The sequence below is a fragment of the Xiphias gladius genome, chromosome 12 (genome assembly GCF_016859285.1).
Source record: "Xiphias gladius isolate SHS-SW01 ecotype Sanya breed wild chromosome 12, ASM1685928v1, whole genome shotgun sequence".
NCBI classification, from domain to species: Eukaryota; Metazoa; Chordata; class Actinopteri; order Istiophoriformes; family Xiphiidae; genus Xiphias; species Xiphias gladius.
Window position 1 is genome coordinate 18721158 of NC_053411.1, and position 16888 is coordinate 18738045.

Below are 16888 nucleotides of genomic sequence, written 5' to 3' on the forward strand. Positions count from 1 at the left end.
AACAGGTTATTTCTGTCATCACCTTGTAACAAAAAACCAGTTTAAAGGAACAGAGGACATAAAAAGGACAAATTTGCAGATATCAAGGCTTAAGAATCAGCAGATTGTCTTTCATTTGAGTTTGTGTGGTCTTAGTTTCAACATGAACATTTTATCTGATCTACTCTTGTCTGAATTAGCTGAGTCACATCACTTTTTCTAGCTTTTAAAACCCCTAAAACTCGTACTTTCCTCTAAACTAAACCATCACATAATTTAACTTAATACTTTCCTGCTACTATTGCCTAATGGGAAAGTTTCGAGGTATCAAACTTCATAGCTGCCTGCCCCTAAAACCAACTGAAGCTTTGCAGCATGTTCTTAATTTTAAATATTCTGCAATCCACAAAGATCTTTTAAGTTTTTACTCTGATTTCCTGATATCTGAATACCACATCAGCGTTTTCTAATCTGAACTCCCCTATCGCTAGGAAAACATGTTTAGTGCTTTTTTTTTTTTGCTTTTCCAAAACAAAAAACACAAAAGCAAAAGTGTAAGGAATTGATTAAAATGTTTTTCTCTGCTCAAACGTAATTTGCAAACGTTATCATGCTTGTTTACTAGCTTACCGTATCATTAGGAAAGTATCATTGGCTAACTAACAGCCACGTTAATTTGTGGGGTTACAGTTTATGTTAAAAAACAAAACCCTGCTCAGCGTGTGGGAGCTGTTGGATGTTGGATGATTGATAATGCATTAGAGTTAGCGCCTAACATTAGCGGCTAACAATAAATCAGTCTCACATTTTTCCTTTTTACACTGTAGTGCAATACTAACGCTAACTAGCTACCCCGCTATACAAGAACAGTGTTGCTCCATTATTTCCATAGGCCTTCGTCGAAACAGACTAGGCCAAGTTCGGACTCGCGTACTTGGAAGTTAAAATTTTCAAGTTCGACTCGGGAGTCCAAACCCCCGAGGGCAGAAGGACTACTCTGCGTTCTTGCTGACACCACCAGCTCAGCTCCGTTCTGACGATTATAGTTCAAAAAAACTGTAACTGACTGCATCAAAATTACCCTTTTGTTAGGAAAAGCCTAATTGACAGCGAGATGCAGTCAAAAAACACACCCATTATCCAATGTATAATGTATAAAATGAAATTTAATATAAACTGCACTGCTTCTTTTGACCTTCATTTATACATAATTACTTGTTTTTATTGGAATGTGAGGATATATGGTCATAAGGACCCTTAAGTAAAGCTTTACTTTCAGATAAGCTAATGTGGCGGCAACGAATATTATATTTCATCTCTGAGACCAAAATGTATCTTCCAGAGGGAATCAAACACTACAGGGACATCAGAGCCAATGGTAAATTACCAAAGGGCTGGTGAGATAAGACTGTTCTCTCTGGAAGACGATGGACGTAGATTCGAAGACCGGTCGTCTCAGACGGGTCTTCGAATCTCCAGAGACATCAGAGCGAATTTCCAAACAGACGTTAATCGACCACATATTGGAAGCCACCGATGGTCCTTCCTGGGGTAGACCTGTGTCATTTTAGGCGCTTGAATCCTTACGGGGACAGTTCACACGAAGGCCGAAACTAGCATGTGCTGGTGTGCACGAGCATGTGCGGGGACTTTCTGGTTTCCCAAAACCTTTCTAGAATTGATTTTGATCTTCTGGAGGCTCGCTGACAACGAGAGAGAATGTGTATGTGTGTTTCCTCTTTGTGGTTGATAGCTGTTGGGCATCACTGTTCTTAGTTTGGGTATGGTTGTTATAAAGATAACACACACACACACACAGTTTTTTCCACGCTTATGTCACCCTGCAATCCATGTTTCCCAGCTTCCCTGTTAATGCGTGTTCAGAATAGGGCAGTGACACACACACGCTTATCTGCATTATCGTCACTTTGCCATCTATGTTTCCCCGTTTCCTTGATGTCACAGTTTGTTTCAAACACAATTTTCTTTGTCTTTTCCAGTGATAATGTGACTACAACAGTAAAACAGCGCATATTTTCTGCTCTTTTTCACTGATTGTTGGTTCAGACGTTGGGTTTTTCGGCCAGTCGTGGATTACTTCTGCCATCTAAAGACCAAAAAAGTAAGTTGATGGTTTGGGTACAGACGTCTGAATGGGAACATTTCTGCATTGTGAGGACATTTTGTCCGGTCTTCACTACTTCAAAGTACTGTTTGAAGGTTAAGACTTGGTTTCAAGGTGTAGGTTAGGGTTGGGGCTAGTGAATGCATTGTGTCAGTGAGGGTCCTCACAAGCTTAGAAAGATGAGTGTGTGTGTGTGTGTGTGTGTGTGTGTGATGTGCACGTGGATGTGCAGTCTGTTAATAATAATAATAACTGCTTCAGATTATCTTATCTCTGTGGTTTCCGACCTGGTCAGGATAAACTTTGAGCAGATGATGATCCTCCTCTCTGCAGCAGCCGCAGGCGCCGCCAGCTTTGACTCCGACTTTATTTACACAGAGAACGCTGACGGAGCTGACCCTTGGTGATAAGAACTTCAGAATAACTCTTCACAGCAGTGTCAATCAGTCGTTGAGGATCAAAACACCACAGAGCCTAAAAGGCTTATTTCCACTGTGGTCCACAAACATACAACAAATGACACTATAAAAACGTCAAACCGTAATAACAGAGAGACAAAGCCTACGTAAGTTACCATGTTACCACCTCTATTCATTATCTAACAAGACTCTATCGTTGCTATACTGTACATCTTCATCTTGCATAACTATTATGACTGACGATTATGAGCTATTATGTCTTAATAATAAGATCAAATTATTATTTTAATAATTCAATCAATATGTAACTTAATATCTCAGTATGAGAGTTATTTTATATATATATAAATATATATATATAATATCATAAGGAAATCATACATTGTAACTATGAAATAGTATCCCATAGTTTCTATTATCATAATTAAATTTGTATCTCACAATTATGAGTACTACCCGTTTAATGTTTATATTAGTATATAATTATGAGTATCTCAAAGAAAACAGAATTATGAGGATGTTTCTGTTATGAACATCTTTTATGAAATTTCCTAGTTATGAGAATATTTCTCATATGATTTGACCATAATTATGAGAAGCTTTAATTATGGAATAAATCAATAATTATGAGAGAGACTCAATATTATAAGAATATATTTATGATCAGCTGCAAGTTTGTTGTTGTAAGACTGTTATGAGATGCATCGTTTTGAGACATATCATAATTATGACCTCAGTATTATGCAATTATACAAACATTATATCAACATATCCCTATTTATCAACCTTACCCTTGAGAATTTCCTGACCTGACCCGACCCCAACCCCCCCCTGCCCCACCCCCTCCCCCTGACCTGACTGACCTGACCGACCTAACCCCGACCCTTACCCTTATCCCTACCTGTAATTTGTATAAACCTTATCTATTAATTATCTGGACTCCCTTAACCCCGACCCCTGACCCGACCTCCCAACCAACTCCCAACCCCAACCCCGACCCCTGACTCCTGACCAAGAACTCCCCGACCCCGACCCTAACCTCGACCCTGACCCCAACCCCAACCCCAACCCCGACCTTAATCCTGACCCTGACCCTGACCGCAACCCCGACCCTAACCTCGACCCTGACCCCAACCCCAACCCCAACCCCAACCCCGACCCTAACCCCGACCTTAATCCTGACCCTGACCCTGACCGCAACCCCGACCCCGACCCTAACCTCGACCCTGACCCCAACCCCAACCCCAACCCCAACCCCGACCCCAACCCCGACCTTAATCCTGACCCTGACCCTGACCCCAACCCCGACCCTAACCTCGACCCTGATCCCAACCCTAACCCCAACCCTGACCCCAACCCCGACCCCGACCCCGACCCTAACCCCAACCCTAACCCCAACCCCAACCCCAACCCCAACCCCAACCCCGACCCGACCCTAACCTCGACCCTGACCCCAACCCTAACCCCAACCCCCGCCCCGACTCCGACCCCGACCCCGACCCCAACCCTAACCCTAACCCCAACCCTAACCCTAACCCCAACCAAGCAACCAAGTCTTAATCCTCAAACAGCCCTCTGAAATTGTGAGTACCGGACAAAATGTCCTCACTTATATAACTCAAACTCACAAAGATATTAGTACAGTTACACACACACACACACACACACACACACACACACACAGTACACTTATCTCTTAATATGTCTCTTTAAATCTAAACTGCAGGCATGTTTGTCACTTTTACAACCTAATAAAACATAAGAGAGACGGGCAAATAGGGAGGTCTGGTTATAATTTAACCAGTAACCACCCCTGTACACACACATACAACTTCCCGTATCAAGTAGTCCAGGAGATGTGTCTTTGCTTGCCTCCTCTTGTGAGATAAATCAGGTAAGACTCGCATTTTGTTAAACCTGTTAATCGTACAGTTTTGATTTGTGGTACTTGATTACAAAATTGATTCTCAAACTAATTTTAGCAGGTGCATTGTCAACTGTTATCTTATATAGGTGGACCATTTATTATAATGATCAGGTGGGCTGAATCCAAAGCTAGTCGCTGCTGCTCTGAAGAAACTCATTTAAATAAGAAGGAAGTTATGGGTTACTGTTCAATTGTAGTGTTATAAGCTGTTTTTGAGATTGTGGATAAAAACATCGGGAGTTTTAAAATTTTGACTGATTCATTTTGTGAATTTAGCAATAGTTTCCATTTCCATTGTTGGGTCACAACGTCAACAGAAGGGCCAACACCTGAATAAAGCATTCAAAGCATTTTATCATAGATTTTTTTTTTAAATAATTGAAGCGATAGCTTGATTTCTTGGTAATTTTTATTATTTTGCCTACATACCCAGAATAAGACAATTTTTATCAAGTTTTTATTCCAACCTGAAAATTGCATTAATAAATGGAATGGAACTGTGTTGTGGATACTATGGAAACGTATACTTGTATATATGCTGTTTTCATAAATAAAATTGTTTAAAATTGAGGGATTCATTCAGGATGCGAATTCAACCCCTAAATACTGTTAATCATTATACTGCGAAGATAATTTTGGAAGCAAATTTATTTTAGAAATTTGTTCCATTGTATCTTCAGATGGCTTCCATCACCGAACACGGTCACCATGGCAACAGGCTCGTTAATATCCTCCACGGGCGGAGTCATCAACACGACGAAGAGCGGAATGTGCTGGCCTTGAACGTGCTGTTGCTAGGCGACAGGCAGAGTGGGAGGAGCTCCGTGGGGAACGCTCTGATTGGTCAGTAGTTCTACAGACTCTGCCACACCCTTGAAAATGTGACTTCTGGAATCGCCACATTTTAGCCGCAACCCCAACGTCCTCTTTTGCTCTCATTTGCTGCATTTGCGTCATATGAGAAATGTGGTAAATATGAGCAACCTGAACTTTAGCCCCACCTTATTTCTGCCGAGAAAAGAAAAAAAATACATTAAAAGTTATGCCTGATTTTAAAGATATACCAGTGTTACGTAAAAATGTTCAGTTAATTAGTCAGAATTGTGACTTTCAAAGACAAAATAATGAGATAAAAAGTCACAAATTTGACTAATTAACTGAACATTTTTACGTGCATGTCACACCTGCATGTTAAACGACAAAAAATGTAATCCCAGTAGAATCACTGTAAATCTGCAAAAATAAAATATTTGCGCCAGTTTCTACTCTGATGAACTTTGAGGGTGGTACATCTCGTTAATAAACGAAGCTCAGGCGCCTGCTAACTGACAGTCAGGAAAACTCTCTACCGAATGAAATGTTGTACACAATGCCAGGGGAGAGTAAACTCAACACTAGCACTAGTATGTTCCTGGCTTACTAGCCTGTTAGCCATTAGCTCACCAAGTACTGTAGTTCACCGACTTCAATTGTGAGTAGCCCTTATGTAAACAAATAGTCTTTTCTTAACACCAACAAGCTTCTAGCACCACCTATGTCAGGTAACTGTTCTCTATATTATATTTTTAGTTATCACATGATAATTAGAAATGTATTTATTACTAATGAAATATACAAATTTCCTCATTTTCACCATAAGTTACTTTTACCCTCATCATGCGTAACTTCTCATCAATCCGTATATTCTGAAGGTGGACACGAATTCCAGACAGGCACCTGCATTTCTGGGGTCTCCGTGACGACAGAGTGCCAGGTCCTCCGCCGAAATTTCCCACGGTATTTCAGACGACAGGGGGCGGAGTCTGACCTCAAGGTGAGCGTGATTGACACGCCCCCTCTGCTGCCCCGCCCACAGAGCTTGCACGAGCTCTGCCCTGGGGGCGTGCACGTACTCGCGCTGGTCGTGAGAGCCGACCTGTCGCATGAAAACACACACCTGGGGCAGCGTGTGGAGGTACGCACGCACACACACACACACACACACACACACACACATGCGCGCAAACATGAATTCAGACGTGGGTAGAGTAGCAGAAAACTGTAGTAAAACTACTGTTACTGGGTAAAATCAAGTAAAAGTAGTCATCAGGATAACTACCGTATCTCCTCATATAGTGACCGAGGCCTTTGTTTATCTCAACTTTAGACGGTAACTGGCCTTTATTGCTAATTCCCTCTGTTTGATTGTGTGATTGGTCATATTTTGGTATGAAGCCTTGTTTTGATCCGCTCCTGTTTGCCCTGTTAAAGTTACTGTGTGACACTATTACTACAAACGCAATACTTCCTGTGACCCTTCCAGCTTTTCACTGGACAGAAACCCTTCATTTCTTAACAGGGCTTTTATTGTGGAAACCCTGCAGACAAATACCATATGCACCAGAAGCCGGACGGGATTAAAGGGCGACAAAGCTTCGATCAGGGTCAGGATGAACGAATCAAACGCAACCATTGTGTCAGTTTGAACCCTGTAAAACATAACGGGGACATTTACTGGAAATATTTTCTTAAAAGAAAGTGTTTAACAGGATATTGAAGTGGGAGAAATGTACATCGTGCTTAACTGGCAGGCAGATGATACGACAGGCACCAGGGGTTTATCCACCCTTGTGTGTATTTGGGGACCGGCCCTCATTTGTTCATGTCGACAACGCGCACGGCTGCTATCGGAGACCTGCTACCAGTTTTTATTTGAGGAAATTCGGTACTTGAGAACAAGTACAAAATTAGATATCACTGCAAAAGCAACTTGACTAGCGAGTAACTTAATAGGTTTCGTTTCACTTCTTTTATTTTCTGTGGACATGTTTATTATGTTAAAAAGTAAATATAAATAATGTCCTTAAACTCTGATAATTCCTGTATAGACATCTGGCCCCAGGTCCCATCACAGATAGCCACAGACCAGGTGCGATCAACAGAAGACGACACGATTACAGAATTGGCCGAGTCAGTCTCTTATCCCGCTGCAAATGTCTAGTATCAGATGGCTGATTATCATAATGTCCATCATGTCCACAGAAAGTAAAAGCAGTCTGTCCTAGTTTCATGTGCAGAAATTGCTGTCTTCTTCGGGCTACATGAACGACCATAAGCAGTTCAATGGTTAGTACAGCTCCCTCGGGAGGTTACTGTTGCCACGGCGCCCTCGGACCTGGGATCGGCAGACCGCGAGCCTTTAATGTCCACGAATGCATGAACGCATCAGTAAATGCAGGTAGTGCGCTGACCGCATCCCAATGTCATGGAGTAAAAGCACGGATTTTTCTCGAAAAATCTGCTCAAGTAAGAGTAAAAAACACGCTGCGTTAAAACTACGCCAAGTACAATTCATTAAAAAAGTCACTTAAACAGCTCCTCTGCATACATTGAACTGTGTGTATACAGAGTTTGTGTGTTTCATATGTGTGTTTGTTGGTGTTCAGAGTCTCTTCGGGCCGGAGTGGCGTCGTCACGCCTTACTCATCCTCACACACGCTGACCACCTGAAGAGGGCGGGGCTTCCCCCCGCTGGCTACCTCACACGGGCCGCTGACTGGCTGGGAGCTCTGGCCAACGAGGTGGCGGGCGGGGTCTCGTTCTTGGACAACAGCCGCGATTGGCCGTCGGTCAGAGGACGGCCGCTGAGAGACCGAATGCTCCGCCTCTCAGCCGGGAACCATCACACAGCTCTGAGAGTTAGGACAGAGGTCTGAACCCTGGTGCATGTTTACCTTTCAAAACTTCAAGTCAACTGACAGAGACGCATCAAAAAAAAGATGAAAAAGATGAAAACAAGATTTCGGTTACCTGTCAGAATGTGTTGTAGCCCTGTAACACCAAAGACATCAGAGGACAAAAAAGTCTTTCCCTCAGGTTGATAATGGATGCATCATTTAGTGTCTCGTATGGACGGGGTTTTTAGATCAAAATCGAGACAACTGCACCCCCGACACCCCCCATTGTAACCAACCTCCAGCGAGTTCTGCTGTGGACTACAGCATTGAGCCCTGTTTTTTTAGCCTATGTTTGTTTACATTTTGGGAAATTGGGACCATTAAAAGTTGCCGGATTAGCTTTTAGCAGCCCCGGTTTGCAGCGTGGCCGTGGACGTACGGACAACTGTCACTGGATCACTGTGATACCGAAGGAGACTTAAAACCATGAGGAGCTATGAGGATCACCTTTTTTTCTGGGACGTCCGAGCGGTTTTATCATGTCTATTCATGATAAACATTGGAGATAATGAAATCATCTGAAAGCGTAAGTCACACTGAATGTAAAAATGTGTGTTTCATGCGTGTGTGTCACATTTGACCAATGACTCTGAGGAGTTTGATTTTTGATGCAAATGTCAGCAATAAGGGCTTTGAAGTACACCGATCGCCTGTATGAGTTCTGCATGTTGACCAACAGCACAAACTACAATAACAAACTTCTTGTTTTTAGAAGGAGAGCGTGCGCCCGCCCCTCTCACCACGGTATCTTTACCTCACATTGTTTCTGGCCTAAAGCTATCCAGTGCTCAGCTCTGGCTAGTCAGCTGGGAGAGGAGAAGGGCCTTTTGTTCTTAAGTCTTATGTGAACAACAACACTCAAGGAAACAGATGATTGCGGTTTCACGTGTTTTTAATCAATAAACAACAGTGATGCCTTGAAATGTTTTCTTTTTTTTGTTAGCCGACGGCGCCATCGTAAACCATTTGCTGCCTTGGCTAAGCAGAGCAGGCTTTTCCCAGTAAAGGTCCTCTGCGCGTCACGCCGTCAGCATGTCTTGCCCTGTGTGTTGGGGCCCCTCACGTCTACCTGATGACGCAGTTGGTGAGGGAGGGGGCCCTGCAGAGCCCCTTCCCCTTCACCTCAAACCCGCAGCCTTTGTAGTTGGCCACACCCCTGCAGTCCACACGCAGGTCGGGCTGAAGGAGTTCCCAAACCCTCTGCTTGGCCTGCAGCTCTCTGTCTGGGTCACCTGAACACAGAGAGAGAGAGAGAATGGGGTTCATGACGTCCTGGAAATAGACTGTAGGAAAAAACCCCCACTTTCTGCTAAATTTCGGACCAGAATCGGTTCATTTCAACCGAATCGGTGGAGTCACTTGTGGAGACACGGTAAATCTACTCCGTGCTTTCACGTTGAGGTCAACAACTGAGTCCCCCCTGAGGGATCGCGTCGTCGTGACCGTGGTTACCGGGGTAGTTGAGGAAGGTGACTCTGTCTCCTGGGGCGGAGCCCGTGGGCGGGGCCAGCAGTTCAACGCAGCCGCCGGAGGAGGAGGAGCAACAGAGGAGGCGGGCCTGCGAGACCACGCCCCTCATCTTACTGGCCTTCACGTTGCACAGCAGCACAGCCAGAACACCCTGGAGCTGCGGAGGGAGACAGGCGAAATCGTCAGGATGAAAGTTTTCAGTGACTGAGGAAAAGCATGTCTCAACTTAATGTTTCAAGAATAAAGTTGAGAATAATTTTGTCCTATTTTTAGACTAAAATCATAATTGTTTGCAAAAAAAGTCGTATTCGAAGATACAAAGATAAAGTAAAGTCAGAATATTATGAAAATCAGTTGAAATTTAGAGAATCCTTGATATTTTGAGAGTAAAGCCATAATAATTTAAGAGCAAAATCATTTTAACTGTTTTAATTGGACAATGAGTCATGAATTACCTGCTCCAGGTGTGTTTTCCCTCCCAGCTTGCTGATGACCGTCCGGGGGGCGTTTTCTCCCATGTCCACCTCCTGGATGGACATTGTCTCGGCCAACGGGTGGCGGCGGACGCTCAGGATCCGTCCAACCCTCAGGTCGAGACGGGACACGTCAACCTGGGGCTCCGCCCCCAGAGAGAGAGAGTCAGAGGTGGGGCGAGCTGCGAGAGAGAGAGAGAGAGAAAATAAGTCTTCCCTCTTTTCATTTGCTTTCTCCTCTTTCCCGCACTTGCACCCTCCTTCCTTCCCTACTTTCCTCATTCTTCCCTCCTCTCACCTTTCCTCTCGCCTCTCCTCCGCCGGCCCTGTGTCTCTCTCCGGTCGTCCGAGGAAGAGGAGGGAGGAGGAGGATTTGTGGGAGCCGCAGCTGTCGCCCCAGCGGGGGAGGCGGGGTGACCGACAGGTGTTGCCGGGGCGGGGCCGCGGGTCGGAGGAGGTGGAGCCGGGGCGAGCAAGGCCTTGGCTGAGAGAGAGAGAGAGAGAAGGCGGGAGAGAGATGGGATTGTTTTTAACGGATGTTGTATCATCAGCAAATAAATGCAGGAATTTCATGTAATGTGCCCGGCGGAGTCTTATCTTTTCAGACACAACCCCAGAAGATTTTGACTCGATAAAGTTCTTATTGAATTAAAAACAGAGAAGACTTCCCTCTGTAAATAATTCACTCTGCTTCTCTGCAATTTAAATCTGACCCCAGTCGACACAGGACCAGCTCAGAGGGAAAGAAAATCATCTGCAGTTGTCTAAGTGTGTGCGTTTGTTCTTCTGCTCTTGTGAGGACCACTTTCAGTTTCAGACGCTGTGAGGACATTTAGGAAAGTAAGAATATTTTTTTTGGAAAGTAGGAAAAGTCTTGGAAACTGAGGACATTTTGGAAATTCAGGGTATTTTAGAAGGTATTTTCAGTCAGTGAGGATATTTTTAGAAAGTGAGGGCTTTCTTGGAAATGATGACATTTTGTGAAAGTGAGTATGTTGTTAGAAAGTGACGCGAGTTTTTGGATCTCTACCGGTGCGTCTCCTTTGTTTCTCCTGCAGTTGACCTCTCAGCTGTTCGATGTCTTTCTTCAGTTTGGCGTTTTCCACCAGCAGCTTCTTCTGCTCTCTCACCGACGTCTGCAGGACTGAAAACACACACACGAGTCATCAGCACTTTGTTTTTTGAGGTTTTGTCCCAGATTTTCGTTCAGTTTCAGACATGTGAGCCGTAGGTCATTGCAAGAGACAAACAAATGTGACTTAGCAGATTAAAAACACAGTGGTTCTTCATTGCTTTTGCTTTCTCAGTCTCCTCTCAGTGTTTCCTGCAGTTTCTGTGGCTGCTGACTTGCTCTTGGATTAAAATGACTTGGCTCCAAAACATCCAAGGCCTCGGGGTTCTTGATCAGTCCAATGTGAAATCAGTTTATATAATAGGTGTGTTAATAAGTTGATCAATATAATGTTCTCCACTGTGGCTAGCGGGCAACACACGAACCCTCTCCCATCCCTGCGGTATTTGTTCTTACGTGCTTTCTCTCTTGTCAGCAGGGCGTGAGTTTTAAAATACTCCATGATCTGCTCTCCGTCCTCTGGATCGAGCTTCATGAGAGCAGCTGCCAGGCTAAGACACAGACAGACAAACAGAGGGTCGACAGTGAATCGGTGGGAAACCCAAGAAATGGAGACAGGAGTCCATTCTCTTACAGAAAGCCCCAAATTAGAATCTACCCAAGATTCTCTCCAAAACACGACGATCTGAAACCTTTTCAACCAAATTCCGCCTGGTTTGGGACAAGTTCATGTCGAGTCTGCAGTCAGTTGAGACGCGATTCAGGTCAGCTGAAATAGGTTCAAACTGGGTCTCCAGTCCAATCTGAAAGGAGACCAGTTTAGGTCGAGTCTTAAGTCAATTAAGAGCAGTTCAAGTCAGGTCTGGAACAAAACAAGTTGGAGTCGCCGCGAGTCATTTGAGACGGGCTCCAAGTCCAAGTCCGGTCCTGAGTCGGCTTGGACAAGTTCAAATCGAGCCTGAACCGAGGTTTTGGCCTTTCTGGCCCCGTGAATCGTTGTCAGCGACGCCGCAGTGGGCGCTGCCAAAACATCGACAGACTCTCACATGATTGACAGTATGCAAAGCGGACAGGCGGTGATGTCATAATACGCAGCGATAAAATGTTTCTGTAGATGATATCTCAGAGGAAAGGATGTGAATGTTGTTGCCGTTGCCAGGGGGCAGCACACAAACACACCGTATCAAATGTCAAACCTAATTGATAAGGGGAAGTTTATTTGGGATTTTTTTTTTCTCTCTGTATCAAAACAGAGCTGAAATGAATCCTGCTGTCGCAATCCACTTCAAAGCAGTGCCTGGTTGACACCTGATTGACAGGTCAATTAGACCTGGTGGCTCGTGTACCTGATACTTTCGTTTCAGCACCTTTTTTTCTGAGGGTGCGTTTGTTTCCTGGGTCTCGTTTCAACAAGTCCCATGAACAGCGGTGGAAAGTGCTTTTACTCAGCCACCCTTCTAAAGAACAGTTTCGAGGTACTTGTACTTTCCTTTTGTTTCTACTGCTTCATACTCATCATCGAGTCTTTAGTTGTTTTATAAAAACTGAAAAAGCTGCCTGTGGAATAGGAATATTTCAACCCGTTCATAAGGTAAATCAACCTGTACCAAGAATTAAAACGTTTTTTTTCCTCATCCTTCTGCCACCACCTGCGTTATTCTTCCTGGTTTTCAAGGTACAGACGCTCGTTTCTAAAACTCAGTTGAACAGGCTGAAATATTCCCAAGGTTTCCAGGAGTCGATTGTGGACAGAAATGTGTTGATAAGATTCAGGTTTTTGCAAATTAAACAGCCAAACTTTTTAGAAGGTGCTTAAGAATAATTCCACCTCGACCAGCGAGAACTAAAACGCTGCCCAGACGTTAATGCATCAGTGATAATGATCCGGTTATAAGGAGCACGATGAAAGGGGCTATGGGCCCCTCGGTGCAACGAGAACTGGTACCTCGGTTTCTGTGAGTACACTTTACTGATCATAAGCAAGGTTTTGACTGCAGGGCTCTGGCTTGAAAACGGAGCATTTCACATCTGTACACTGCTTCGTTTGCTGAAGTGAAAAAAAGGCCTCACTTCCTCTTTCACCGCAGGTGAACAGTAAAATGATTACGGCTGTCTGTCGCAATCATCAGAGACGCGCCTCCAGAAAATCGACAGACTCGGCTGCAACAGCAAGACTGAAGGTGAGAGTTTACAGTTGAACCACACGCAGAGAAACTTGGAATGTCCCTGATACTGAACGGAGACACGGAAGCGTAGGAAGAGCTGTCACTGAAGTCTCGAAGGATGTTATCTGCGATGCTGGAAAGCACATAATGGCCTCAAAGGGAAAGAAAAACTGTTCAAACATGTTTTTGTGACATGTTTAATTCAAACCGCTATAACAGTAGAAGCAAATTTCCACAGGCACATTCTATTCTGTAGAACCCGTTTTGGTCCATTCTGTTCGTTTTCTTCCTGATCTGAAACAAAAATCTGCTGATTTGGTTTCAGTCTCTCTTGAAATGAATGCAATGAACAATCCTGAGAACCAAATGCCAGGGAGGACTCACGGTTCCAGTACAGAGAACACAGAAAGAAGCTCACTGAAATATTGTGACTGGCTAGCCTGTCAGCCGTTAGCTTAGCAGCCACAGCATTTCACCGAGTAGCCCTCGTCTTCGTCTCTCAGGAGGACATCGCACTGACTCATGATCGTCCCCTGGAGACTAAATCTCAAACGAGACTTTCGTGCAGCCGCATCCTCGCGCTGTTTACTTTCTTCAAACGCGGACAAAGGTGAACCTTTTCAGTGTTTGCAGAGTGAAAGAAACACCACGTGTTTCTTTTTTGGAGAATATCTGGCCCTTTCCCTCTAATCTTAACCAAACACCAAGTCTTAATCCTGAATTTGATACTTTACCAAGTGGGGATCTGCTTTTTGTCCCCAAAAGGTCGTCGAGTCCCCACAGTGTGAGTGTGGAGATATGGATATTACGTCCTCACAGTGTGATCAAAACAAGTACACGCACACACACACACACACACACACACACACACGCACACGCAGCAGCTGCTAAATACAGGACTGAAATGTAGAAAGAGATGCAACAGCTGCAGTCAGGCCTCCTGCTATAAATAACATGAAATGGTACAACACACACACACACACACACACACACACACACACACACACACACACACACACACACACACACAAACACTGATGTTTAATATTGAAACCAAATGAAATAATAAATGAATCGAAAGGAAAGATGACAAACACATTTCATCGTTTCTTAAAGAGAAAAATCTTATCGGACGTGCCGCCATTTAACATCTCATGAAGCAGTTCACTGAAGGGTCAGCTTTGTCTGCCCAAGGAAACTTAATTCAATTCAAACATTTCCTTTTTTGTTTTGCCATGAAAAATCAAATCAAAACAAATCAAATCAAATCACTTCATTCGTGTCAGATAAGCGGCACAATGTTTAACAGTGTGATGAAAAGTGAAGAATTTGGACACAGGGAGGACACACGTCCGCAGCTGAAGACGTTCAAACTGAAAGAAAACCACTGCGATTATCTCCTATAACGAAGGACGGCGCAAGTCACCGACCGTGTTAGACAACTGAGAAAAGCAGGCTCCGAGCGGGAGCCTGAATCCCTTTCCTGTCTTTATTTGAGACTCCTGCACACAAACACCTCCTTCTTCACATGCAAAGAAACGGAGCTGAGCTCGTGGAAGAATTAAGAAAATATAACTAGGAAGACGTTGACAGAAGCACAGACTTGTCGGTCGTACCTGGGGTGAAACAGGTTGCCGGTGCTGTCCATGTTGGAGGACGTCGTCGGTCGGCCGGTCGGAGACGGAAAGCTCAGGCTCTGTCTTCAGCCGAGTCCAGCTCTCCGTCAGCTGTCGGCGTCCGTCTTCAGCTGGAGGCGACGCCGCCCGTGGTAGGACGTCAGAGGTCAAGAGCCGTCCCGTTAAATCCCGGAACAAGGCTCTGGGATTTGGATCTGAATGGAAACTCGCAGATTGGTTGAAATTGAACCAAATCCAGTCTCTTTCAGTCTGAAATGTCTTGTCTGTCTATATGTTTTGCTGCTGACACTGTGTCCTCAGGTTTTTTCATTTCCAAATCTTATCGTCTTTATTCGTTTACCTTTCCTTCACATAATCTTTTAACTTCCTGTTTGTGCTTTACAAACTTTTGTTCACCTGAAAACAATTTATCTCCGGGTGCATGTATGTGAGTGTCTCTGCTCCAAAAGCGACAGCTTGTGTGGCTCGAAGTGGTCTGTGGGGGATTTTGCGGTCTGCTTTGGATCACGCTCCCGTTGCAAGACGCCTGCCCCCAGAATCTGCTGATGTTTAGTGGAATCCACTCCTCCCTCTGTCCGTGCAGTCACACGCCCCCCAAAGCAGAATATTTACACCCCCATGATTAAAAGCTGGCAAAGGGGAGGGGGTTACCAGGTTCTGACTCAGGACGGGGCCAAAACGTTTGAACAAAACCACAGTCGCTGTTTGATTTTTTGAATTTTAGCAACAGCACATTACCATTGGAATCTGTTTACTCCTTTTCAATTCAAAGATCCCTTTAACTTTGCCTCGGCAAGATGGAAGCCTCCTCGGTGTCATCTAAGTTTTCAGTATGCAGACAATGTGTGTGTGTGTGTGTGTGTGTGTGTGTGTGTGTGTGTGTGTGTGTGTGTGTGCGCGTGTGCAGAGAAGGTGTGGTGTGTTCGAGCTGCCTGGAGTTTTTCAGTAGATAATCAGCCCCCTCTGGTGGAAAAAGTCAGGACCGGGGCCACAACCAAACATTTTGACTTCCACTTCCTGTCACTTGGGTCATTCTGGCGCTTACGTGGACGTTAGTCTGCAGACATGTTAGAAAGGACACGGAGGCGGGACGTTACGATCTGCTTCGCGACCCCAGCGGTTTTCTCCTCTGCTGGAAATAAGCATTCGAATCTTTTTGATGGTTTTGTTTTCACGGGGAGGTGAAGTTGAAGTCCGTGGAAATGAAATAATTCTAAAAGCGCCGCTTACTTTGATCTACTCTCACTGCTTTGACCAAATACCGCTGGTCTACCAGCTCTGGAGCCTGTCTGTGGTGTTTTTTCCAAATCCAAGGTCTGGCCTGTGACATTGTACATTTTCAATCCTTCTATTCTCGCGAAATTCACCTCCACGAAATAAACGATGAGCCCTGAAAACATTAACTGTGGAGATTTTAGAAATATGGCAGTCGCACGTCCAAGTTCCTCCGATTCAACCCCACCCGCAGAGAAATGTACGACTCGCCCCCAAAGACATCTATCTCATCTTCATAGTATGTCTTTTCCTGACACGCTAGGGATCCAATTAACTGTTGAATTGCATTTTCTGCAAACGTTGCCTCCGTCGGTTGTCTCATTCTGGTGGAGAAATTCCTATTTTAACCGATTTCTTGGCCGAGAAACGGTCACACTTGAGAAAACCGGCTCCAACAAACAACAGATTCCAGCCCGGAGTCACTGAAAGCCTCTGTGTCTTCCACACCCCTGACCTTCATGAGTTTTAAGATCCGGGCAGGTACTTAGACCCCGAGTCGCTCCAGGCGTCGTTACTCTGTTCGATTTGTGACTGACTGCAGAAATTCAGAAGGAACGACGGGGCTCGGGCTGCCGGTGAACAGACCCGCAGGATTAGGACGCATTCGGAGAAGGCTACATTATGTGGTTC

At 44.6% G+C, this 16888-nt stretch overlaps 2 protein-coding genes across 2 annotated transcripts; one reads left to right on the forward strand and one right to left on the reverse strand.

Moving 5' to 3' along the window:
• The first annotated feature begins 1308 nt into the window (after positions 1-1308).
• On the forward strand, positions 1309-8145 carry LOC120797740 (GTPase IMAP family member GIMD1-like). The gene is made up of 6 exons (XM_040141587.1): positions 1309-1357; positions 3540-3719; positions 4250-4257; positions 5131-5293; positions 6142-6404; positions 7876-8145. Exons 1-6 carry the CDS (start codon positions 1309-1311, stop codon positions 8143-8145), a joined length of 933 nt encoding a protein of 310 aa, XP_039997521.1.
• Positions 8146-9097: 952 nt separating this feature from the next.
• On the reverse strand, positions 9098-15855 carry LOC120797282 (aminoacyl tRNA synthase complex-interacting multifunctional protein 1-like). The gene is made up of 7 exons (XM_040140819.1): positions 14963-15855; positions 11638-11732; positions 11140-11253; positions 10408-10593; positions 10092-10291; positions 9619-9793; positions 9098-9398 (listed from the first exon to the last, which is right to left on the reverse strand). Exons 1-7 carry the CDS (start codon positions 14992-14994, stop codon positions 9232-9234), a joined length of 969 nt encoding a protein of 322 aa, XP_039996753.1. The 5' UTR covers positions 14995-15855; the 3' UTR covers positions 9098-9231.
• Positions 15856-16888: the final 1033 nt, after the last annotated feature.

What these genes read in the sequence shown, in the direction of transcription:
- LOC120797282 (XM_040140819.1), bottom strand. Translation starts at nt 14,994, where the DNA reads ATGGACAGCACCGGCAACCTGTTTCACCCCAG. An exon ending in GAGGAGAGGCGAGAGGAAAG is followed by an intron (nt 10,292 to 10,407) that starts GTGAGAGGAGGG and finishes TCTCTCTCGCAG; the next exon opens with CTCGCCCCACCTCTGACTCT. An exon ending in CACCTTCCTCAACTACCCCG is followed by an intron (nt 9,399 to 9,618) that starts GTAACCACGGTC and finishes CTCTGTGTTCAG; the next exon opens with GTGACCCAGACAGAGAGCTG.
- LOC120797740 (XM_040141587.1), top strand. Translation starts at nt 1,309, where the DNA reads ATGTATCTTCCAGAGGGAATCAAACACTACAGGGACATCAGAGCCAAT. An exon ending in CAGGGACATCAGAGCCAATG is followed by an intron (nt 1,358 to 3,539) that starts GTAAATTACCAA and finishes CTCCTGACCAAG; the next exon opens with AACTCCCCGACCCCGACCCT. An exon ending in CGTGGGGAACGCTCTGATTG is followed by an intron (nt 5,294 to 6,141) that starts GTCAGTAGTTCT and finishes TATATTCTGAAG; the next exon opens with GTGGACACGAATTCCAGACA.